Consider the following 24,771-nt stretch of genomic DNA (forward strand, 5'->3'; position numbering starts at 1 on the left):
AAACTGCTTCGACACTAAATTAAAACTACTCTTATTTGAACTTGATCTGTCAGATCACAATTTTTTGTACAGTCGGTCGGTTTAGTGTCGAAGAAACTTTTACCAAAGTTTGTAATCCCGGCTAACAAGTGATACTTTTCGTCCATTTCCGACTCCAGCGCAGATGTAACGGGGTACACCTATCCGAGGGTGATCGAGTACATGCCGATTTGGTCCATTGGCATGCATGGGCAGTAGATGTTTTTTTCCGGCACATGGTGATCGAGTAACACGAGAATCGTCATGGGCGCCGATTCCGTAGCTACGGTGAAACTCTCTCCGACGCGCAGAATCGACAAGCCACAAATCATCTGGTAGGCCATCCGTTTGTCCGTCAGAGCATTTCAAGAACAAGCTGGATGAGGCGTTCCGAGAAGCAGATAAATTCGTCGCGGAGTGCTAGTGTTTTAACGTTGGTCTAGTGTTGTTTATTCAAATCAGTGTTGTTGGGCCGACGGTAAATTGCTTCATGCGAGGAAAACTTATGAAGATCCCAATCGAATAAATGAATAAATAGTATGAAAAAATATTGATATTTTGTTTTTATTCAACGATGAAAAAATAACCAGAAAAAACGTTTTCAGATCTACCTCCCGCTAACTAAAATTCGCATGCACTACGGTCACAGTACTACGCCTTTTGCTCTTGGTTAAAATCACCTTAAAGCTTACTGCAGTCTATATGTTCTTGCTTAATCTTGAACAAGAGCTTCGGAAAAAACATAGCTCTTAAAGTTTCTTGTACAAGAACTTCTTAAGAAAAATAGCCCTAATAACTGCTTTGAGCAAGAGAGAATAGTTTTTATGAGATCAGCCATATTAATATATATTAACACGAAGAAGCAATGACCAAAAATGGAAGCCATGTTGATTTTTTAGAAAAAAAAAAGAATGGATCGGTCCATCAAAATAAAAAAATCGATGCAATTTTGAACGATTCATGCCTTCGATGCATATTTTTTCGAGGTGTCTAAGAAAACTGACCAGTGAAATTTTTATGGCAAGAATTTTTCGGTTAGGTCGGCTGCGTAAAGTCACAGTCATTTATTATTTTGATATTATTATATAGTTATCAATGTTATCTTTTTTCATTGGCCATTTGTGATTTCATTTCATAAAGAATGATTGAATTTAACGAGATAAAAATTAGAACTGATTTTCCTTCGACAAATCAATTTTATCTTCAACGAGAGAAAACATCTTTAATAATAGTTTATTTCAGTCTTGAAGATATCTTCTGTGCGGTTATAAATTTAAGAAGCTTGAGCATAAGTTTTATTTTAGCAATTAAATACACTTGCAGAGTGTTGTAAAAATCAATGTCAAAGCAGATGAGTTTTAGATTACTCCTAATAAAAGGGGTTGATAACCTCCTAAAATAGTCCACTTTGCTCTTAACTCAGGTTTAATGCTGATTTATTGTTGTCCTGGAGATAAAATGACTTTATGAACATTTTTAGCTAAGATAACTTGAATCTCTCCTCAAGACAGGTACAAAACTGAAAATGTTACTTGGGATGTGTTGGTGAGAACTGCAGATCGCTGAAATATTTCCACGCGGGCAAAAATGATCTAGGGGGTTGCTGCAAAAAATGTTATAAAATGTGACATTTTCTGCAACAGTGGATTTGTTGCAGATTTTGAGATATATTTTTCTTTTGGGTGTATGCATACATGTTTCAATAACATAATTAAATAACATACAATTGATATATTTTGAAAATTCTCCGAAATATTACGAAATTCCAAAGATTCTTAATTGAAGTTATATTCTCGATTTAAGTCATGGACATTCTTTTTTTGAGTCATGACCTGAAAAAAGTTGCGTAAATCTAGAATCGTTTCAAAAAGGTGACTAAAAAAAGAATATAGTATTTTTTAAATTTCATTTCATTTGTAGATTTTTATGTGAAAAAGTCCTAGAAACATAGGGAATCTCACAAGTTATGGATATAAAAAAAACCGCTTGATTTATGGAATGTTTTATGTAGTATGTTTTTGTCTTATAAATTACCGTTCATAGCTCTAACACATTAAACAAGAAATCAACATAGCACACAATGAGGCATTTTTTAATATTTAAAACTGTCTAACGACCATGGTAGCACTTTTCTCTTTGACATCAAACTGAAATTCCTCGATAACTGTTTATTGAATTGAACATTCCTTCTTGCATAATCCTAATTATAAAAATAGATAATCCAAGATTAACCCAATTTGGTCCTTGGTAATGAATGGAGTAATAAAAAATTGATAACTTGATTTTTTTTTCGATGAAAAACACGTTTTTTATTTATTTTGCCCTTCAATCAGGCGTCCAATTTTAAATAAAAGTCCCTTTGACACAAAATTCCCAAACCATCACTATAACAGTTGCGAATTATTGAGAAACACGTTTGTTTCCGCATGTTTAATAATCTCTGGTCCGAATTAAAAAAAAAAGACAACGGATCTTAGAGGGTTAAAACTGAATCAACACCAGATCTGTCAATTCAAAGAAAGCAAAAGGGAAAACTTGTTTACAAAAGGCGGAAATCCAATTTCGTACTTCAAGCCATTCTTGTGAGTACACTTTTTGGCTGATAAAAACAATACGCGTTTGAGTTTTTCATCCGCAATTTCTTTTTCGCGCCCACTCTTATCGGGTGACAACAATTCCGTCGGTTATATCAAAGTCTGCTCACCCTTCTCGATTTTTTTCTATACAGCTCAAAATTTGCCTAGGGTTCGAGGAAATCATTTCCCCATTTCGTGGCTGGAATCCCACTCATTTTAAAACGAGTAATTTTCACCAAAATCACAGTTTTTGCTGCTCTTCCCCAAAAGCCGGGTTGTGGCACCAAGCAAAAAGTTTCCCCGCGCGGAAAGGCACAGAAATAAATTTTCAATTTCTATTACCCCCCAAAGATCAAAAGAAGATCAACCCTCTCTAATCCATGCCACCCGCCCACAGGGGAGTGGACTGGAGGGGGCCAACATCGCTGGAAAAGTGATTTTTTCTCTGGTTTTATGAAGTTCGTGGTTTAACTTCTTAACAAGAAAGGGGGGAGGGGCTCTTTGCTCGTGGCGGCGAAAAATTTGCTAAAAAGGGTGACTTTTGCACTCAGTGGCTGGCTTTGAGGTCGGTTTCTGCTTCTTATTTCACTTGCAAGTGAAAGTCAAAGGCGAAAATGCGTACGCGAACGCGTGCGGCCTCAACCTCTCGTTCTCCGTCTGGAGCAATTTTCACCAGACCGTGAAAAACTGGGGAAGGGAAATCCACCTAGAAGGTACATTTTGACTGTTTGCTTTTTGCTTTTGGCTTTTTGCTTTTTGCTTTTTGCTTTTTGCTTTTTGCTTTTTGCTTTTTGCTTTTTGCTTTTTGCTTTTTGCTTTTTGCTTTTTGCTTTTTGCTTTTTGCTTTTTGCTTTTTGCTTTTTGCTTTTTGCTTTTTGCTTTTTGCTTTTTGCTTTTTGCTTTTTGCTTTTTGCTTTTTGCTTTTTGCTTTTGCTTTTTGCTTTTTGCTTTTGCTTTTTGCTTTTGCTTTTGCTTTTGCTTTTTTTGCTTTTGCTTTTGCTTTTTGCTTTTTTTGCTTTTTGCTTTTTGCTTTTGCTTTTGCTTTTGCTTTTTTTTTGTTTTTGCTTTTGCTTTTGCTTTTGCTTTTGCTTTTTGCTTTTTTTTGCTTTTGCTTTTGCTTTTGCTTTTGCTTTTGCTTTTGCTTTTTTTTTTTGCTTTTTGCTTTTGCTTTTTGCTTTTGCTTTTGCTTTTGCTTTTGCTTTTTGCTTTTTGCTTTTTGCTTTTGCTTTTTGCTTTTGCTTTTGCTTTTGCTTTTGCTTTTTTTGCTTTTGCTTTTTGCTTTTTGCTTTTTTTTTTTTGCTTTTTTTTTTGCTTTTGCTTTTGCTTTTTGCTTTTGCTTTTTGCTTTTTGCTTTTTGCTTTTGCTTTTTGCTTTTGCTTTTTGCTTTTTTGCTTTTTGCTTTTGCTTTTTGCTTTTGCTTTTTGCTTTTGCTTTTTGCTTTTTGCTTTTTGCTTTTGGCTTTTTGCTTTTTGCTTTTTGCTTTTTGCTTTTTGCTTTTTGCTTTTTGCTTTTTGCTTTTTGCTTTTTGCTTTTTGCTTTTTGCTTTTTGCTTTTTGCTTTTTGCTTTATTTTTTGTGAATTCGTAAAATTCGTATTTGTTGATTATGAGTAAAATTTTGATGATCCGCAAAAAGTAAACAGAATTCTTTTGTGTTTTCTCAGTTGTTGTGAATAAAAATGAAAATGGTAATCAACTGAAATCAAAACTTTTCCCTTTAAAAATAAGTAACATTTTAAGAAAAATCGTAACTAGATTCTTCTAAAGGCTTTCCAGAATCAACAGAGAACCGGCTTCTTTTCCCATCCAGCTCTCGTCGGACTGTGAAACCAGTTGAGTTTGTGTATGGCAGAGGCATAAGAAACAAAAAAAACCTGGAAAACGAAACCTGTGAACTCGGCGAGGCATTATAAACCTTATTTATCGCGTTTACGCGAACGAAATAAGCAAAAATATGCAAATTTTCATCCGATATTGCTCCAATTTTCCCCATTTCCCCAAACTGAACATCCAAATGTGTGTGGGTGGGTGCGAAAGAGCGAAAGTTGTTTTCAATTCCATAAAGCTGGAGTCCCTCACAGACAAAAAAAAATTCCTGGTGAATAGGGACTGTGGGAGGTTCAGCAGCGGGAAAATGTATATTCTAATGGCTTTGGTTCAGGTAAAACCGAAGGCGGATCAAATATGGATGATATTTGTTTCGACAGTAGGAAGTTTTTGGGGAGAAAAATATCCTGAAAACTTCATTTGCATACATCAAAATGAGTTTTGTTTGGTTTGGGAATCTATGCGATTGACAGCTGGCGAAGGCAATTTCGGCTTCATATGTGAATAGAACTCCCCGAATAGATTAAACTTTTGTTCTACTTCACAACTTTCTGTTTTGTACGTAATTCAGACTGGAAAAATCCTTCCCATCAGCAGCGCAGAACATGTTTCAAACAGCTCGCCAACAGTAACTACTGCCCCCGTAATCAACTTTCTGATAAATTTCAATAACCCATAATCACAGTGAAATCCAAACTGGCTACTAGCAGCACGAACAGCTGCGACAAAAAATGCAAACAACAAAAGTATAAAAAATGGATTCTGTTTATTTGTGCCACACAGGAAACCCCCTTATCAAGGGGACCACATTGTTGTACTACCAAAGAGTGAACAAACAAGCAAATTAAAGTTTGATAGGTTTTTTGTTCATTCGTGACATTTCTCAAAGGCTAACACGTAAGGGCCCTTGATTTTCCGCTAAACATTTGAAACATATAGCCTTAAGTAAACTCAACTCCGACCAAGACCAAATAATTTTGCATAACGAAATTGAACAAAACATTGTTCAAAGATCCAGTTTGGTTTTGAGAATTGAAAAAACTAATCTTTTTGTGTTTTATTCCGACACACAGCAGTTGCCCCGACCCGTCTTCGATTTGCGTGAAACGTTGTCCTAAGGGGTAACTTTTGTCCCTGATCACGAATCCGAGGTCCGTTTTTTGATATCTCATGACGGAGAGGCGGTACGACCCCTTCCATTTTTGAACATGCGAAAAAAGAGGTGTTTTTCAATAATTTGCAGCCTGAATCGGTGATGAGATTGAAATTTGGTGTCAAAGGGACTTTTATATAAAGTAAGACGCCCGATTTGATGACGTACTCAAAATTCCGAAAAAAACGTATTTTTCATCGAAAAAAACACTAAATTTTTTTTAAAACTCTCCCATTTCCGTTATTCGACTGTAAAAAAAATTGAACATGTCATTTAAAGGGAAATTTTATGTACTTTTCGAATCAGCATTGACCCAGAAGGGTAATTTTTTTCATTTAGAACAAAAATTTTTATTCTAAAATTTCGTGTTTTTCTAACTTTGCAGGGTTAATTTTTAGAGTGTAACAATGTTCTACAAAGATGTAGAGCAAATCGAAGAGGGGTCGGGACAACTTTTCCCGATTTTGTGTGAGTTGGTAGAGAATTACGCACTTATAAAAAAATATCCCAATAATTATAAATATGTTAGTAGTGAATCACAAATGAAAAAAACAAAAAAAAAGCAAATAGTTTTAAAATCTTACAAGACCTTGCCTTGGTGTTTCAAAATTTGTCACAAGAATTTGCTTAATATTTGCTCAATAAGTGCTCGAAAATTACAAATTTCTTCTAAAAGAAAATAAGTCGATAAATTTAATTTGTAAAATTTGTAATAAAAAAACATCTAGAACAAACAAGAGCAATTCACTACGAGTCGGCCGATTTCGACCATTTGTATTTTTTGTTTTTTTTTTTTTTTTTTTTTGCTCAAGCTTTGTGAGGGTCTTCTCTATGACCAGCTATTTTGTGTCATTGGTTCACCCATACAAATCTCCATACAATTTTGGCAGCTGTCCATACAAAAAAGGTATGTAAATTTTTAAACAGCTGTAACTTTTGAGTGAATTTTCTGATCAATTTGTAATCTTTGGCAAAGTTGTAGGTATTAATGAGGACTATTGAGAAAAAAATCGGTAAACGGACATAAAATATCCTGATTTTTTAATTAACATTTTTTTCACAAAAACTAAATATCCCAAAATTCGTATTTTTGACTATCGAGAATTTTTGATGTTTTAAGGGGACAAAAACCCGCAACTTTTTAGCTATAGAGAAACATGGTCAAAAAATCAGCCGCCGAGTTATGATTTTTTGAAAAAATAGTGATTTTTGGAAAAAATCAAAATTTTGTATAACAAATTTGACATTAATTTATATAGTAAAATTGAATAATCAATCGAAAAGTACTCTACAGATTTTTAGATAAAAAGCTCCGTTTTCTACATATAGCCACCGAAAGTTTGATTTTAACAAAATATACGATAAAATTTGCAGTTTTCAGATTTCTAAAAATAGTAACCATACCATTATAAAGTTCAGAAAATTTGCTATAAAATTGTTTTAGAGACATTGAAGATTGGACCTCTGGTTGCTGAGATACAGCGGCTTAAAGAAAAAGAAACAGGAAAATTAAAGTTGTTTATGTCTCAACCAAACATCCTACCATTTTCTAATATCGATATTTCAGCAACTAATGGTTCGATTTTTAATGTTAAAACATGAAACATTCGCAAAATTTTCTGATCTTTTCGAAAACAAAAAAAAAACTTACATTTGAAAAGGGCCAAACATGAAATATTAAGCCCTTTTGAAATGGTCACTCATGGTCACTTTTTTCAAAAATCTTTTTTCAAACTGCAAATATTGCGTTAAAATCAAGCATTCGGTGGCTTTATCTAGAAAACGGAGTTATTCATCAAAAAATCTGTAGAGTATTTTTCGATTGCAAATTCAATTTTACATACAAAGTTGAGGTCAATTTTTTTTTGGTATATAATTTGACTCGTTTTAATAGAGTGCATAATTGACAAAGGGAGCGCGTGGTCGTAAAAAAAATTCGGAGTGAAAAGTGATTTCTTTTGTGATTTTCAAAGCCCTTCCTATATCAGCGTTGATCGGAAGGCACGGCGTTGGGTGGATTGTTTTTAATTTTTTCGAATAAGGTTTTATTTTTTTGCGGTGAAAAAGCCAATTCTATATAATGAACGAAAGACGCACTGACAATTTGGATCGTTGATTTTGTGTGTTAACCAGAAAGACCTTCCCATAGCATCGTTGCTTGGAAGGCTCGCCGCTGTTATGAAAGTCCTCCCCATAGCGTCGTAGCTCGGGAGGCATCGAAAAACCAATACCTTATCCTACTAACCCAAAAAAATATTAATCACGTGATGCTTGAAGGAGATGCTGTGGATTCAACGGTCTCAAGCGGTATCAACAAGTAGGGGAAATATACCCATTTTAATCACTCTAAGCCGTTCGACCAATTCTCATCACTTTTGCCGTTTTCCGCTATTAAATCAACATTTTCAGATGTTTCAACAATGGAGAGTTGCTTGCTCACTTTTATTGGAGCTATTTATTACTTTGGAACAGTCAAAAACACTTTATCAAAGCTGTAATTCATGATCAAAGTTCTGATAGGCCGATAATAGAAATAGGCTGAGAAAGGGTATAGTTCTCCTATATAGCGAAAAACTATGTGCTTGATGAGTCTGCAACTTCAACTATCGGACTAACGTTCCTCCCTTTCGTTGAACTGCAGGCTTCTTGGGAGGGCGCCGGTATTGACTAATAAAGTCGGGGTCTTCAGGGGTTAAACAGTGAACGGATGGTTGGCTCCCACTGATCATTTTTGATTCATTGTTAAACTTCAGCTGATCTGTCAATAACGGAGTAGCAGCTCATTGGCAGTCAACCATGCTCATGCTCATGCTCATGCTCATAATTTGACTCGTTTTAATATTTACGTTAGCTTATTTTATTAGGTGGCAGTGCGTGGCCGAATGGTTACGCTGTCCGCTCTGTAAGCGGATGATTCTGGGTTCGATTCCCATCTGCTCCAACCTTCCAAGGATGAGGAAGTAAAATGTCGGTCCCGACCTCCCCATTCAAGCCTTCAGACTCCTAGGTTCGAGCAGAAACTTGCAATAGAGACCACAAAAGACTCTGGGGTCGTTAATGTGGATGGTTTGATTTTGAAGCTTATTTACTATTCAGGTTTTTACCACACCGGGACCGTGATGCGTGGTTGCCTCTCACCCAGTCGGCTTGGGTTCGATCCCAGACGGTCCCGGTGGCATTTTCCGAGACGAGATTTGTCTGATCACGCCTTCCGTCAGACAGGGAAGTAAATGTTGGCCCCGGTCTAACCTACACAGAAAAAAATAATGTAAATTTGGAAGCTGTAATTTTGGAAGGTTGAATATTACCTCTTTTATGATGTAATTTTACCTCAATTTAGACCGAAAAAGTGACATTACACCAGAAAAGTGGTAACATTACACATTTTCTTAGGTAAAATTACACCTTTTTTCTGACATAAAGGATGTACCCCTTCCCAGATGTAATATTACCATGATTTTTTTCTGTGTAGAGGTTAGGTCGTTAGCTCAGTCCAGGTGTAGGAGTCGTCTCCATGGGTCCTGCCTCGGTGGAGTCGCTGGTAGGCAGTTGGACTAACATTCCAAAGGTCGTCAGTTCGAATCTCGGGCTGGATGGAAGCTAAGGTGTAAAAAGAGGTTTGCAATTGCCTCAACAATCAAGCATTCGGACACTTAGTTTCGAGTAGGAACCTCGCAATCGAGAACGCCAAGGCAATGCTGTAGAGCGAATAATGTTAATATATTGCTTATTTCTAACAAATGGTAAAGAATCACTGTAAAAAACCCTCTTCCTTTTTTGCCATCCTCACATAGGTAGTTAAGGCCATAATCTTGCTTGAAAAGTTAACTTTTGAGAAAAGTGACGTAGATACACCGTTCTCATTTATAACAACAAACTGTTAATGTTGATCATTGTGGACCGCAAAGTGTCCTCCGCGGCGGTGGGTCCTTGAAGTGGACCCGCGAAGTCGCCCCACGACCATCAATTATCGACACGAAACTGGCGGGAATCCCTGCCAGCAAACCAACCCGCATGCAACAATAGCCAAACTAGCCGCGCGCACAGTTTAATACGCCAATAATGGGTCCCTGAATGTTCTAGATTTCTGCCCGATCCGGCCCGTTGGGCGGTGGGTGGCAAACATTTCATGAATGGTTACCAACTATTATTACTGCTGGCCGGTGGCACTGGCACACGCTCTCTTACACACACACACACACACATGCTTATTCACAGTTTGATTGGCGTATGGATGGATGGGTGGTTAGTTGGAACAGCTCATACTGTTGATTTTAGCTCTCCTCCAGCCAGAGTCAGTCAGTTGGTAGTTGGTCGACTGTTTTTGGATTGGTAAGCCGACCGTGTAATCGGCTGCTGCATAATAAAGCATAATTCTGTGTGTGTCAGAGTCGGTTATTTGCTAAGCTCCAACTCTACCCCTGCCCCCACGCCGCGAACCCAACTCCACCAGGCATATAATCCTCAGGCCAAGGCTTTTCGCTGTTTGGTGCATTTTCCACCGCAGCAGCAGTGAAACCTCGATTTTCCGTTGCAAGTACCTAGTTAAACACTGCCATAATGGCAGAGATTAAATATTGGTTTATGGTGTACTTTTTAAGGCATCGGTTGATTCTCGGAATGGAAATGCAAATGTGTGCATTGTTTCGTAGAAACATTTATTTGTTTAATTATTGAATAATTTTCAAAAAACTTTTTATGATTTTTTCTTAACAAATCACAAAAACAAATAAAATAATTTTAAATTGATCTCTTTGTTGATTTGGACCAAAAAAATTGCTCAAAATCAACCACTCCATTCGCGAGCACAAATAGCAGGCGACGCGATACTGCCCTGATGAATTCATACTGTTTGTCACTTTGAAACCATTCGCTCCCGAACACTCTCTTTTCTACTCTCCTTCTCTCTCTGATCGGCTCAGTCTCCGAACGGCTCAGGCAGGCCGAACGTCGCCGATCACTCTGAATTGAAAACATTTTTTCTCTGATGCGCTGCGTTATACTCATTGATTTGGGTTGGGAAAGACTGCCACGCTGGCGTTTTGTGAGAATGGCTCTTCGCTGAGCATGGTAGTGTGTGAGTGTCGTTGAGCGACGGAGTAGGCAAAAAATTTCACGATGTATTTGTTCGCTGAGTGAACAGTTCGGGCCACTCGCTGACTGCTTGCGAGTATCATTCGCTCATGAATGCTAGTGGGTTAGAATAGGCGACGAATGGATAGGCGATGAGTGAGTGGTTTCTGTTCATTGAACCGAAAATCAGGACCCTTGGCTTTGGTGATATTTTTTTGATTAAAATTTTATAAATAAGAAAACAAAATCAATCAAACACACGGTATTAAAAATAAAATATTTTCAATCGATTTTGAGTGTTGTTCAAAACAATAGCACCGATTTGAGCAATTTTTTTAAGAAGAGTAGGTGGAGCAAAAACTCCAAATAAAAATTATCATTGGAATTAATTTTATTTAAAAAAAAAATCAAATAGTTCCATATCAAAAAAATCGCAAAATTATCATTTAATAAAATCTCTTTCCTTTGTCTTTTGTCGCTTTTCTTTGTCAGATGATGAAAAATTGCATTATTTGAACTATGGCACAATCCATTGAGAATTTTGTCTCAAGTCTTGAGTCGAACTGTTTTGAGTTTGAGCCTTAATAGACCTAAGGCTCGGGCCAAAATTTCTGACTGGAACGTTGGTGGACAGTAGAATTGGAAAACGAGGAAAAAAAATTAAAAAAAAAATTATGTTCATTTAAATTTGGATTCAAAAAGCAATTGACATTAATTTTTTAACCGTGCACGGTTTTCAAGTTATAGGAACTTGAAATTATGACCAAGCTTTAACATTTCTGAAAATATGTTTTTCGAAAAGATTAGAAAGTTTTTTTTTACAAATTTGATATAATGACTGTACTGCATACTGGAAAAATATTTGTTTTAAGCAACTCTAATATATGATCTGGTCTAAAACAAACATGGCCATGATTGAACGTAAATAAATAATGTTTGGAAATAGTGTGTGATATAAGATTAAGTTAAAAAATATCGATATTTTTTATGTTTTCCAAAATATATGATTTTTTTAATTGGTAACACAGCAAAATTAATTTGGATTAATTTGTGCCTTAGTTCAAATAACTTCAAATTGTCAATATTATTCTAATAGTTTTTTTTCGGAGAAGTTTTAATCAATGGATAAGAACACCCGTTCTCAAGATACAGATTTTTTAATAGCTTAACAGCTTCCACAATTGTTTGGAGACTTGCATTTTTTGATCATGGAACAGTGCACACAAAGTTTCAAATAAAAAAACTACAAATGTTTAATTTGAAAAAATGATTATCTCGAAATAATTGTTTCAAGAGATTTTCTAAACTACTAGATTTTGATTGACATAGAAGTGCAATCAATTGAAAATATATATATTTTTTTAACGTTTGTCAATTTTGTTTTTCCTATTTTAATAAGAATATGTTACTGGTACAAGTGCATAATGTACTTTTTCATTGTAATGTTTAACTAACGGCATGAATTTTCGATTTTTTCATATAGTTGATTTCTCCCTCTCATTGATTTCGGTTCTTCGTCGAACAACATAATCTTTGGGGAAAGTACATCGATTCACACTGTATTTGGAAAATCATTAGAATTCATCGATTTGGAAAATATAATTGACTACCTTTAACTAATTCATTAACTTTCAACAAAAGTTTACAACCTAAATCTTCACCATTAAAGTATTCCCATTAAATTGAACAAATTTCAAATGCAAAATATACCTTTAAATTCAATCCCTAAGATTAGCCAAGCAAAACGAATGGCCTAACAAAAAAAAAGTAGCAAACTCCAATTTCCTCTGCAGCGTAATTATGGCGTAGAAAAAAAAGCTGAAATTGGTCCCGTTTAAAATTATGCTCCCTTCACGGTGGCGGTGTGGCACCACTGTTGCTGGTCGAAGCCATTTTCGGGCCTTTTGGGACGAGTCGCACTTCCGACTATTACCGGCCAGTCACAGGGCTGCTGCTGCTGCAAGACAAATAAATAATTTTAAAGAAATTGCACAGACGACGATGGCCACACTGCGGGGTGAGCGGGGACGATTACTACAGTTGGCCACCCCACAAAGTATGCAGCAAGCCAAACCGAAACCTTGCACGTCATACAAAGTGGTGTACATTTCCATTGGGGAATTGCATGAATGGGCATGGAGTGGTTGGCGTAAAAAAAGCACGAGCTGCTAGAGGAATTGGCGGTTGAGTTTTATTTCCGTTGGCCAGACATATAAATATACACACGCAATGCGGAGGAGCAATTTTGTGGTGAGTAGGAAGTTTCTTTTTTTGTTTTGGTCAAAGTTATTTTCATGCGATAGGATTAACATTTCACAAAATAAAAAGAATAAAAAGTGAACAAATTTCTAATCTAATTTTATTAGTTTTTTTTTCTTTTGCATAAGCTACCCAAAAAAATAACAAAAAACAAAAAACAAAAAACAAAAAACAAAAAACAAAAAACAAAAAACAAAAAACAAAAAACAAAAAACAAAAAACAAAAAACAAAAAACAAAAAACAAAAAACAAAAAACAAAAAAAAAACAAAAAACAAAAAACAAAAAACAAAAAACAAAAAAAAGTTAGTTTGAAAAAAGTAGTATCCAAAGCTTGAAATAATTCAGTTAATTACTTGGATAATCACGCCTTTCTCAACGTCAACCCTTTTAATCACCCTTTAATTACTTTCGTCCCACAGTCGTTATCCCAGCGTCTTATTGAACTTTGTATTAAAATTACTCTCCAAGAAAAAGAAAAATGATGACAGATGGAAAAAGTGGACGGAAAATCTGTCTCAAGTTTGAAACTGTTTGGCAGCACCACCACAAACGCGGCAGCAGCGTGCCTGAAAATGATATAAAACAAAGAAAGTCTCATTAATAATTTTATAAAACCATAATTACATTAGGGGTGGGACATTTCCAGGATCGTGAACCGCGCGCGAGTTTGTGGGGATCGTCTTCTCTGCCTACTCAAGTTTTCCCCTCCAAGACGACACTTTGTGTCGAGAGTGATAGTTCTTCTGGTATGGGGGAGGACGAGAGCATTCCAGGACGTGTCTTTCCTTGGCATAAATCTGCTGCTCAAGAGCTATTCTCGAAAAAGAGGAGAATAAAAAGTTACGTTATTATTACCCCATAATTCGATGGCGGGGTAAAAGTTTTCTTCTCTTCGTCAACGCGCAGCGAAAATGGAAGAGAAAAGTTTTAATTTTTCTTTGAACGGAAACAGAACAAGGAAAAACTATCCGAACGTCTGGTTTTGCTAGATAGTTTGACAGTTTTTGCCTTCATTTTGGCAGCCGGCAATAAAACATTTGTTTCCTTATTGTGGCGAGCTGTTGAAGTGAAATGGATGCGGTCCAAAAGTTGTATGACTCTAATCAGTCGTTTTCGTGCATCATTTTTGCTTGTTGAAAATATCGATAATGATAAAATATTCTTAAAAGATGTATAGTAAACTTTTAAATTAATAATTTTAAACAACTTTCCCTCGCCAATTCAGCGAAACTCTTTCACTTTTCGCCCACATCATAAATCACCTTTCGTGGGTTTGGAGCGCGCCCGTTGGTGATTCTTTGATGAATGTCAAATTACTTCCAATATTAAAAGGTCACATCATTTGTCTTGCCCTGGGGGTAAAGCGCTTCTGCTTCCGCCGCAGTCTTCTACCGGCCGGGAGGTTAGCAGCCTAGTCCGCCGCGGGAGAAAGCACATTTCATTCACCATTTATTATGATTTATAAAGCGGGTTTATCCGCGGAGTAATTCGCGTCAAAATGTTGGCCCCGCCGCGATGAGGACAGAGCTGCTGGCACAATTTGTCAGACGGTAATTTAAATCACTTCACACCGAGCTGTTTTGGGCATTCGTCGTTTGAGGAACGACTTGTTATCCGGGGAATTATTTGATGATTTTGGAAGCTTTCCCAGAATTGATGCCAGTTTGTTGATCAACTATGACGGCATTTAAATTCTAGCAAATTTATTACTTTGCAGTCCCCCTTTATTTTTTTTTATTAAATCCTTGTTTCCATTAAAATTGTACCACTTTTTTTATTGATGGTCATTTCAAAAAGGTACTTCTGACGGATGGAGAGGATGATTCCTGAAATTACCGAAAGCGTTAGATTCATTTTCAAAAAAGTTCACCCATAAAAAAGTCAACAAATGAATCCAAACATTTGACATACCGGAACTGTAGATTTCCTGTATAAGCCACCATGGTTAGATAAAAAATGAACTGGTAATATGCGATTATAAATTTATCAACTGTTTTTATTGAGCAATTCTTTACGGAATCGGCTGATTCCAACTATTTTTATTTTTATTTATTTGGCTCAAACATTGTGGGGGCCTTTCCGATCACCAAAGAATTTTTGAATTTTTTATAAGTTTAAGGAGACAAAACCTCACATCTTTTAAGCAATGGAGTATGGACCAAAATATTGCCGATGAGTTTTGTTTTTTTTTTAATAGTGAATTTTGTAAAAAATGAAATCCTGTTGACCCGTTGTTGACCCGAGCAGACGGAAATAACTTGGGAATAACGTTTTTTGATATTTAAAAATACTAGGCCAATAACATTTTATGTTATTTATAACAGGATTTGTTATTCGTCTTTATGATTTTTTGTTATTGGATTGTTATTGTAATAACAGACTAATAACTAGGCTTAGTGATTTTTCACGCTCGAAAATAGCAAATTTCACGGGGACCTCAATTTCAAATCACTAAATTTCACGCAAATTTCGCGGAACGTAAAAATGTTAAGATTACTCTCAAAATCTTATATTTAAAATACAGCAACTACTTGTTATGCTTCATTATAAATAATTCTTCAATAAACAAAAAAAAAATCTCACTAAATTTGAATGTAACACATAAACAAATCTTCAAATTTTCAAAAAAAAAATCTACTTGGTTTATGGATGGGCTCTATTTATATTTTGAAACAAAATTTATTGAACTGCTTTTTTAATATTCGACTAATAAAGCTAATTCTTTGATTTGCTTCTGTTTAAGATTACATTTTATTGAATTTCATATCAAAGCCAGATTCAACAATCTTGTTCAGCAAAAATTAGTAAAATAGTTTTAATTTTCTGCAAAAATTAGCTCATTCAAAATATTTTTAAAGGTTTTTATTAAAAATTTAAAACTAAATTTAAAATCAAACAGCAAAAATGATTAAATTGGTTGCGAAATCGAAATTTTTATACAAAAAAAAACAGACTTAACTTTTACGGGAATCATCAATCCAGAAAATCAAATAAACAGGACTCAGAAAAATATTAAATATTTTTAAAAGGTGATTTCAAAGATATAAAATACTCTTTATTTTATTTTGAATCAAACAAAGCTAAATTCTTTTAATTTCTTTCAAAACTACACCTTTCAAAAAATTGTAGTATTTTTTTTACTACAGCGAATAAAAATATTACTAAATAAAGTTAGTTTCTAAAAAAACTGAAAAATCCGAACAATTCTTCAAATGGTTCATATCAAGCTTTTTAATTTAAAACTAATCAAATTGACTCAAATAGTCTTTATGATTAAAATATTTATTATAATGTTATATGAAAAAAAAAAAACGATTTGACAAAATAATAAATTACAAGAATTTCAAATCGCCAAAATTCACTAACCCTATATATGTATTATTAATTTTTTTTTTTTTGTTTTATTCAGTCAATGCAAATATTAAATCTAAGTGTTATTTAACAGTTTAAGTGAACTTCAGTTTGTAAAAAGAAATCTAGAGCGTTAATGTCTACCAATCCATTAACTTTTTCAATGAAAATGACATAACAAGCAAATGTTTTAAGTATTGCTGCTCTCGTTCGTCTCCCGATACGCCGGAGTTCTGGTCGTGCTAGCTTGTGTTGTAAGGTGCCAACGAATCCACAGTGCTCGCAGTTTGGCGAAGGAGCCCTGTTAGTCCGGAAGAGTAGTTCTTGGTGCGATATTTTCTGGTTGACTGTCAGGTAGAGGCAGGTCTTCTCGGCAGTGTTTAATTCCTTTGCAGATATGTTCTTCCATATTCTAGTCCACAGCAGGTCGGGATGTTTTTGCATGATCTTCGGTTTTTCAGCACTGCACAGAAGGTGTCCATGAACTGCTGAGCTGGATAACTGTGTCGAGTCTCGAAGTCGTTGTGGAAGATATGCGAACTCCTGACACACCGTTTTTAGACAGGGCAAGCTGGACGGGATTGCGGAGAGGTTGGGTGGGTTCAAAGTTGAAGCCAGGTACGAAGCGTAGAAAGGTGAGCTTTGCCTTTCAGCGAGGTGTCTGTATACCAGAAGTGCTTTGCATTTGAAAAAAGGAAGCTGAAGTTTCAGCCCACCCGTCTCAATCGGGAGAGCTAATTGATGAATCGGTACTCGAAGGGCAGCTCCATCCCACAAGAAGGACCCCATGAGCGACGTAATCTTTGCTATGTGTGCTGTGTTGATGGTGAGGATAGATGATACGTACCACAGCTTCGAAGTTGCGAATGTGTTGAGTACTGCAATCTTCTGGTGTAGACTGAGAAGTCGCAGTTTCTGCAACCACAGCAGTTGAGCGAATTTTCCCACGAGTTTATCCCAGTTGATGGTAATCATCCGTCGAATGGAGTTTGTAAAGATGATTCCGAGAATTTTCATCTGGTCTGTTGTCTGCAACCAAGGGATGTCCCATCGGTTCCGCTGGTTGCACCATCCGATGTCCATCGCGAATGTTTTGTTTGTGTTCAGCTTGGCCCCTGAGCAGCTCTCAAAACTCTGGAACAACCTTCTCAGTTCGTCCACTTTCGAATTGTTGGAAACAACTACAGAGATGTCATCAGCGTAAACTGCAATAAGGTCATCGTCTCCACTACATACCGCTTCAAGCTTGCAGATAAGGGGATGCAGGAAAAGCACGAACAGATGCATGGCCAGTGGGTCACCCTGCCGGACAGATCTCTCAATCGCAAAGGACTCAGAGAGGTGACCGTTAATGAGCAGGCGAGAGGATGAGAGATCGCCGATTCTTTTTAGTAGAGCGATCAGTGAGGGTTTGAAACCGAGATCTTGCATGGTGGTGTAGAGAAAAGATCGATCAACTCGATCAAACGCGTGGTCCAAATCGAAAGATATGAGCTTCGCCGACTTCTTCTCTTTGTTCAGTTTGGCGATTTTATCTTTTATGGCGAGGGTGGCTTGAAATATCGTCCTTTCAGAGTTGGAGCATTTTTGTGCAGAGCTCAGAACTCCGTGGGATCTCAAAATTCGATCAATCCGACTTTTGAGAATTCGTGCTAGTAGCTTATAGTCGTAGTTCAGTAGAGATATGGGGCGGAAGCCGTGGACAGTGTTGGGAGTGTTTTTCTTCTTCACAAGAACAACCACTCCAGCTACAAAATCAGCTGAGAAATCTCCATTCAAAGCTTCATTCATGATTAGGTTCAGTTCTCTGTGTATGATGTCAAAGGCGTACAAATAGAATTCTTTTGGAATCCCATCTGGCCCGGCTGCTTTCCGCGAAGCACTTGATTTGATCGCTTGATAGATCTCAGGCGTGGTAATTTCGTTCATGCTACTGTTGTTGCTTTCGCTGTCACAGGGTACAACCCTGTTACAAACGAAGTCTTGGTCAGGGAGCCTCTCCTCTGCAGAGTAAAGGTCCCTAAAGTAACTCACCACGTGGTTTTGGATGTCGGTCTGGTTCTCCAGGGTTCTGTGGTCATCGGTTTGTAGTTGATCGATGCTGGTTCTCTTTCTAGTGCGTTCTCCGAGATGGTATGTGGAGAGAGACTCTCCGGCGACTCGGGTTTCGTTGTTTCGGAAGAATGCTTCAGAATGTTTGCGTTGGAGTGACAACATTTGCCCTTTGATTTTGTTGATTTTGGACAAAGTTGCTGGATTACATTGGTATTCGTCGTACGCAGAGGAGAGCTGGCTGTACAGGTGCTGATGTTGTTGTTGAGAAGCCAGGTGAGACTCTGTTGATTTCCAGCGGAAGAAGGCTTTCAAACGGTGTTTCACGTAGCCTTGCCACCAGTTCAACCACGAAGTGTAGTGTCGACGTTGTCTAGTCCAGTATGTCCATTTAGTGCGCAGTTCATCCAGGGTTTCCGCATCAAGCAGCCGTGGGTGAAGAGACCAGTAACCCCGGCCATGGTCGTTACCAAGAGATGGTAAACAGAGGCGTACTGTGAGCGCATGGTGATTTGTGAAAGAACAAGCATGTATTTCGGCAGTACGGAGTTGTTCTTTCATTCCCACACTAACGTACAGCCGGTCCAGCCTGGCCGCAGAGTTATGGGTGATGTAGGTAAAGCCGTCATCGTTTCTCCGTAAGGTTGCCCATACATCAACAAAGCGCAGCTGCTGTGTCAGGTTGGCGAGAGATCTGCTAAAGTTACTACTACCAGTGGAGTCTCTCGACCTGATAACAGCGTTAAAATCTCCAGCAAGGAGCGTGTAGTGAGCGTTGTGTCGAAGATAGTGTGCTATTGTTGAGTTGAAGAGCTTTTCTCTCTCAGCACGGTGTTGTGTACCCGATGGTGCATATACGTTACATAGGGTTACAGACTCATGTATACGTACAGCTAGAATCCGGGAATCAAGACTTCTCTCGATGTGTGTGTATTTGATGTGTTGTTTGAGTAAGATAGCTGTGCCTCGCCTAGCGTGGTCAATGTTTGTTATGGTGTTGAAACCGGGTATACTAAGCTGATCATCGTACACCTCTTGGAGGAACACGATATCCAGACCCATTGTGCGTATAAAATTTTGCAAAGCGTTTAGTTTAGTAGTGTTGAGATGTTATTTATATTGATTGTTGCAAAGTTATACGAGGTGAAGACGATTAGGGTTTAGGGTGTTGGTGCCATCCAAAGATTTCTTTTTCTTTGGCTTTTTGCGTAGGCCGGGCTTACCCTTGGATGTGTCGGTATTAGAGTCGCTGTTTGAGTCATCGAGTTTGTGTTTATCTGGCTGTTCGGGTGGTTTGAAGCTCGGAGCATCGGTTCTATTTAGTGTTAGTGAGTCATCAGATTCACATTCATCGCTACTGCTCTGCTGTTTCTCCACATCTGTTGGATCATCCGCAGCAACAGTTGAACTGGTGGCTGATGTGCTAGGAGTCACAGTAGGCAGGTCAAGAGACGTGGAGTTGCTGGGAGTCACGATCGGCAGACTAGGACTGCTGGGAGTCACAGTCGTCGTCAGGACAGGCGTTGCTGGAGTGCTGGTAGTCACGATTGGCAGGACAGGAGTATCAGCAGAAGACGCTGGCGGCAGCGTTGGCGGTGGAGGAGATGGTGTTGTATTGGTGTCCTTGTTGTTTTTGTTCTTCACTGCTGCTGCATACGAAGATGTCTGCTTGTTGATGTTCATCTTTTGCACCAAGAGTTTTTTGTTTTGGGTGCAAGGAATTCCTATGTGTATGCGTTCGCCGCAGTGGCGACATGTTTGTATTTGTCCGCTGTATGTAACGAGTGATGTTTCGCCCATAATGGTAACGTAAGATTCAATGTGTTTTGTTAGAACCATCTTCAGAAGACGGATTCCGGACGGTGTGCCAGAGAACATGAATCTGTCGTCCCATAGAAGCTCTTTGATGGAAAGAATCTCACCATACTGTGACATATGATTAGAGATCTGTTCATCTGAGATGTGCGGCGACAGTTCGTAAATCCGGACTTCAGTTCCAGCTTCTTCCAAACGGATTTTGTACGTGTGCTTCTTGTTCTCGATGGTCACTTCGTGCTTGTCTGCGTGGTTGCGTGCGATTTGTTGAGCTGTGTTGAGATCGGCACATTGTACATATGCACATCCCAGGGTTTGGTGGTATTGAATCCGCTTCACTTGCGGCTGTGTCAGGCCAAGCCTTTTGCCCACAAAAGCGTGAATTTCCCTGGCATTTGGCTTTTGGAAAGTGTCCGAAATCGATTCGGAAAGTATTTTCGCGACGTTTTGGTGTATCCATCCTGCTAAAGAAATTTAGCAGTGATCACCGACGCGCGAACTTTGAAAAAACTCGCGGATTAGTGCTTGGTGAAACTGTAGATTTCGATCGGGCCAAGCTCGCAAAAAAAAGGTGTCTGCACTTCTCAGAGGTGGAAGGCTAACTGATTAATTGAACAGTAGTTCTAAAGATTATTTTTATTCTTATTTGAGTTTGATAAAATATTTTGAGAAAAATCGTTATAGATTCTCACAAACATAAAATTTCACGGGATTTCGCGGAAAAAGACAAATTTCGCGGATTTCACGCTGTCCGCGAAATCGTGAAATTTCACTAACCCTACTAATAACGTTTCTAGTCATTCTTCGAAAAAATCTTTGTTATTATTTTTTTGTTATTTTAACAACTAATCCAATCATCCCAATAACAGTTGGAGGTATTGGTCTATAACAAAAAATGTTATTCCCAAATTGTTCTGGCTTTCAATAAATATCAGACCAAAAACAAATTTTGTTATGATAACATAAACTGTTATTGAACTCTTATTGAAAAATGGATTTTGCAAGAATATTCCATAACACTTTTTGTTATTTTAACAGTATTTGTTATTGAAATGGCATGAATTTAGTTATTACCGTCTGTTCGGGGACCTCATTTTTATTAATTTAAAATCGAATTGGCAATCGAAAACAACTCGAAAACTACTACCCGAACAGACTGTAATAACTATATGCATGCCATTTCAACAACAAAACTGTTGAAATAACAGAAAGAATAATGGATTCTTCTTGAAAAATCCATTTTGCATAAGAATTGAGTAACAGTTATTGTTATCATAACAAAATTTGTTATTGGTCTGATATTGATTGAACGCCAAAACAATTTTAGAATATTTTTTTTGTTATGCAAAAATACTTCCAACTTTTATTGGGATGATCGGATAAGTTGTTAAAATAACAAAAAAATAATAACAAAGATTTGTTCCAAGAATAACTAAAAGTGTTATTAGTCTGTTAACAATCCAATAACAAAAAAAATCATCATAACGAATAACTTATCTTGTTATAAATAACATAAAATGTTATTGGTCTAGAATTTTAAAATATCAAAAAATGTTATTCCCAAGTTGTTTTCCGTCTGCTCGGGTTGTTAGGAGCTTGCTTGATCAATTCCTATTGAGCTTTCTATCACTCGATTTCAGATGAAAAATCGATTTTTTAGTGCTGATACGGCAACATTAGAGGCACGTTTGAGTTAAATGCTGTTTCTCTAAATAGTTTTGAAATGTATCTTAAAAAAATATTCGATTGTCTTTCTGAAATCACTATTCTGAATTTAAAATAAAAGTACGTTAGTGAAATTTAAGAGCACCGCTTTCAAATCATAAATAGTTAAACGTAACTTTTTTTCCTTCTTCCTTTTTCAAATTTTTAAAACCATCTTTGCTCTTGGTCTAATCTAACAAAAACTCCTCTAAAAAATTTTTTTTGTCGTTGTCGACCTGACCTTTGGTAAATGGAATATGGCCAAATAAAAAAAGGAAATTAAGAAAAAATACTTCTCAGAGCTCGAAAACTAGTTCTTATCTCTCGGTTACCAGGTCTGATAAGAAAAAAATCTGGCAAAACAATTTAGAAAAATTTGATCATACTTTTATTTTTTTGTACCGTAAATTTTAAACAATATAGATTAATTTGTCTTTGTCTGGAAAGAATAGAAAATATATTTTCTTTTTAAATAGTCACTAAAAAAATATGGCTTTGACATTATCTGGCAACCCTGCCTAACCTAGTAAACTGTTTATACGATTTTCAATGTCGATTTGAAAAAGCTTTTTGATTGTTAAAAATTTCTTCTATGATTTTTCAATATTTGTTTTACACACAAATCTCCTAGCAAACTCAGGAGCTGTCCATGCTAAAGTTCTATGACAACTTTCCAAAAACCCTTATCTTGAGGATGAGTCTAAGTCAAATTTTTAAGTTCAATGAAAAAAAATTATGGCATTTCAAAATCACGACTCACAATTCGAAAGGGCTTTAAACTTATTATTTCGTCTATTTAAAAAGTCAGAGATTTTGAAATTTTCATTTTTTTTCATTGAGCTTACAAATTTGCCGTAGACCTATTCATAAAAAATAAATCAATTAAAAAAATTCCGAGTTTTGAAACTTTTGATGTTTTTTAGGAAACAAAACCCCGCAAGGCTTCATCCATACAGTACGTCACGCTAAAATCAGCCAAAGTTTAGGTAATCACAAGACCTTTCCAACGATTCCTAATTATTGATGATCTGGCAACCTTGTCTTGAGCTATGCCCACTTAAGTGATATTTATTTACTTTTTTGAGGCCGGATCTCACTTAAATGTATTAAAACTATGACTGGATCCATCATCCAATCCATCGTTGGTTAGATAATCGCAAGACCCTTCCAACGAGTCCAAAACGTCAAAGATCTGGCAACCCTGTCTTGAGTTATGGCCACTTAAGTGATATTGTGTACTTTTTATGGCGGATTTTAAGTTAAACTAGATGAAATTTGTGTCCAAATCAATCGAATCACCAATAGTTGTTAAAAGTGAGGAAGGCACCACATAGGTGGATTATGATAGTTTTTTTTTTTTTGAAAACGCCGTTTTCGGGATGTGGGCACTTCATGTATAAAAGTGTTTAACGATTTTAATTCGAATAGTGCAGAAAACTTCCTATAAGTTTGTCTTAAAAAACCAAGGGTTTCCAGAAGCGTTCATTACTTGCCAGTCTGCCAATTAATTACTCAAATTACTGGTCCAAATTAATTAATTACATTAATTACTTTATTACTTTTTACTATGATGGAAAAGTATATTATTTAATCTTTAATAGATTTAAGAATTTATTTCTACGGTTCTTATCTTGAATATTTATAAATAGCTCATTCGATAGCTCTTTCAAAAATAAATTTAATGGAATAAAATAAAAACACTCAATATCAAGCAAAGTACAAACAGTATTTTTTTGTTCAAAGTCTTAAATTATGCTTTTTTATTTATTATTTTTTGTGCCAATCTGGTGATTTTTTTTTATATAATTTTTATTGAAAATAGCAGAATATTTCACAATAGTTTCATGTTTACACATTGAAAATTTTCTCCCACTAGAGGGTGCTGAAACTTGGCAAGTCGAATGCCATTGAAATATTGTTGTTTAAAGTTGTTTGAAAAAAGACCTCCAGATTTTCGAGCCAAACATAAACTTTGAAAAATATTTGCAGCGGCTCTTTATGAAAACTGTGAAATTCTTCAAAATATCATTATGTTTAAAAATGTTTTTCGAACATTGGTTTGACATTATTTCGTTTGTTTTTTTTCTCAAGTATATTAAAAAAATATCCGTTACCAAAAATACGGATAATGTGAAATTTTTCATTTACATTGGATTTAATTTCGCCATCTGATTAGTCAATTCTTATTTCACTGAGTTTGATTTTTACAATGAAACATTTGTCTCATATATGTTTGGAAATGTTTCAAGAAAATAGTTCAGCTCTTAAAAAAGAGATATTACAGGACTGCAACTGCTGTAGTTAGCTGAAAAATATATATAAAAAAAACTTATCTTAATTTTGATTGATTTTTAAATGGCTTTCACTTGAAACCTTTGATTTCATCAATGATAATTAGGTAAATTTTGGTTTTAAATATTTGATCCACAAAAACTTCAAATAATTTTGACTGTCTATTAGAAGGAAAAACATAGAAAAAAATAACCAACTCTAATGTAGTCCTTGCAAAAAAAAATCATATTTTTCGACTTTTTTTTCATTGAGCCCAAAAACATATGAAAAAAGAAAAAAATCTGGATTTTTACAATTATTTAATAAAAATAAATAGATTTTGGATTCATGAAACATGTTTCACTGGGTAATACATCATGGCGTTGCCTTTTGTTGTTAATCAGCTTCGCTAAACAACATGTTGAAAATAAATTTTTGGAAAGTTTTAGGAGAGAATAATGGTGAATAAGGCCTTCTACATACAGAACCAGCCTTTTTTCAATCTATGTGTGACACTCTTATTTGAAATGAAAAAGAAATCCTGTTCTAATAGATTTTATAAAAAAAAAATCAAAAAGTTTCGTTGAAGAAGTACAATATAAAAAAGATTACTTTAATTACTCAAAATTACTTGAATTACCAAATAATTACTATAAATTACTCTAATAACAA

At 36.1% G+C, this 24,771-nt stretch overlaps 1 protein-coding gene across 1 annotated transcript; it reads right to left on the reverse strand.

The window, feature by feature from the left end:
- Positions 1 to 373: 373 nt before the first annotated feature.
- Positions 374 to 19,992, reverse strand: LOC119769301 (flocculation protein FLO11-like). Its single transcript, XM_038261278.1, has 2 exons — positions 19,533 to 19,992; positions 374 to 438 (listed from the first exon to the last, which is right to left on the reverse strand). Exons 1-2 carry the CDS (start codon positions 19,990 to 19,992, stop codon positions 374 to 376), a joined length of 525 nt encoding a protein of 174 aa, XP_038117206.1.
- Positions 19,993 to 24,771: the final 4,779 nt, after the last annotated feature.

This window comes from Culex quinquefasciatus, chromosome 3 (genome assembly GCF_015732765.1).
Source record: "Culex quinquefasciatus strain JHB chromosome 3, VPISU_Cqui_1.0_pri_paternal, whole genome shotgun sequence".
NCBI lineage: Eukaryota > Metazoa > Arthropoda > Insecta > Diptera > Culicidae > Culex > Culex quinquefasciatus.

Excerpts from the sequence above, each read along its gene's own strand:
- LOC119769301 (XM_038261278.1), bottom strand. The coding sequence starts at position 19,992 with ATGAACATCAACAAGCAGACATCTTCGTATGCAGCAGCAGTGAAGAAC. Across the intron at positions 439-19,532 it reads TAATACCGACACATCCAAGG|CACTCCGCGACGAATTTATC; the intron begins GTAAGCCCGGCC and ends TTAAAACACTAG.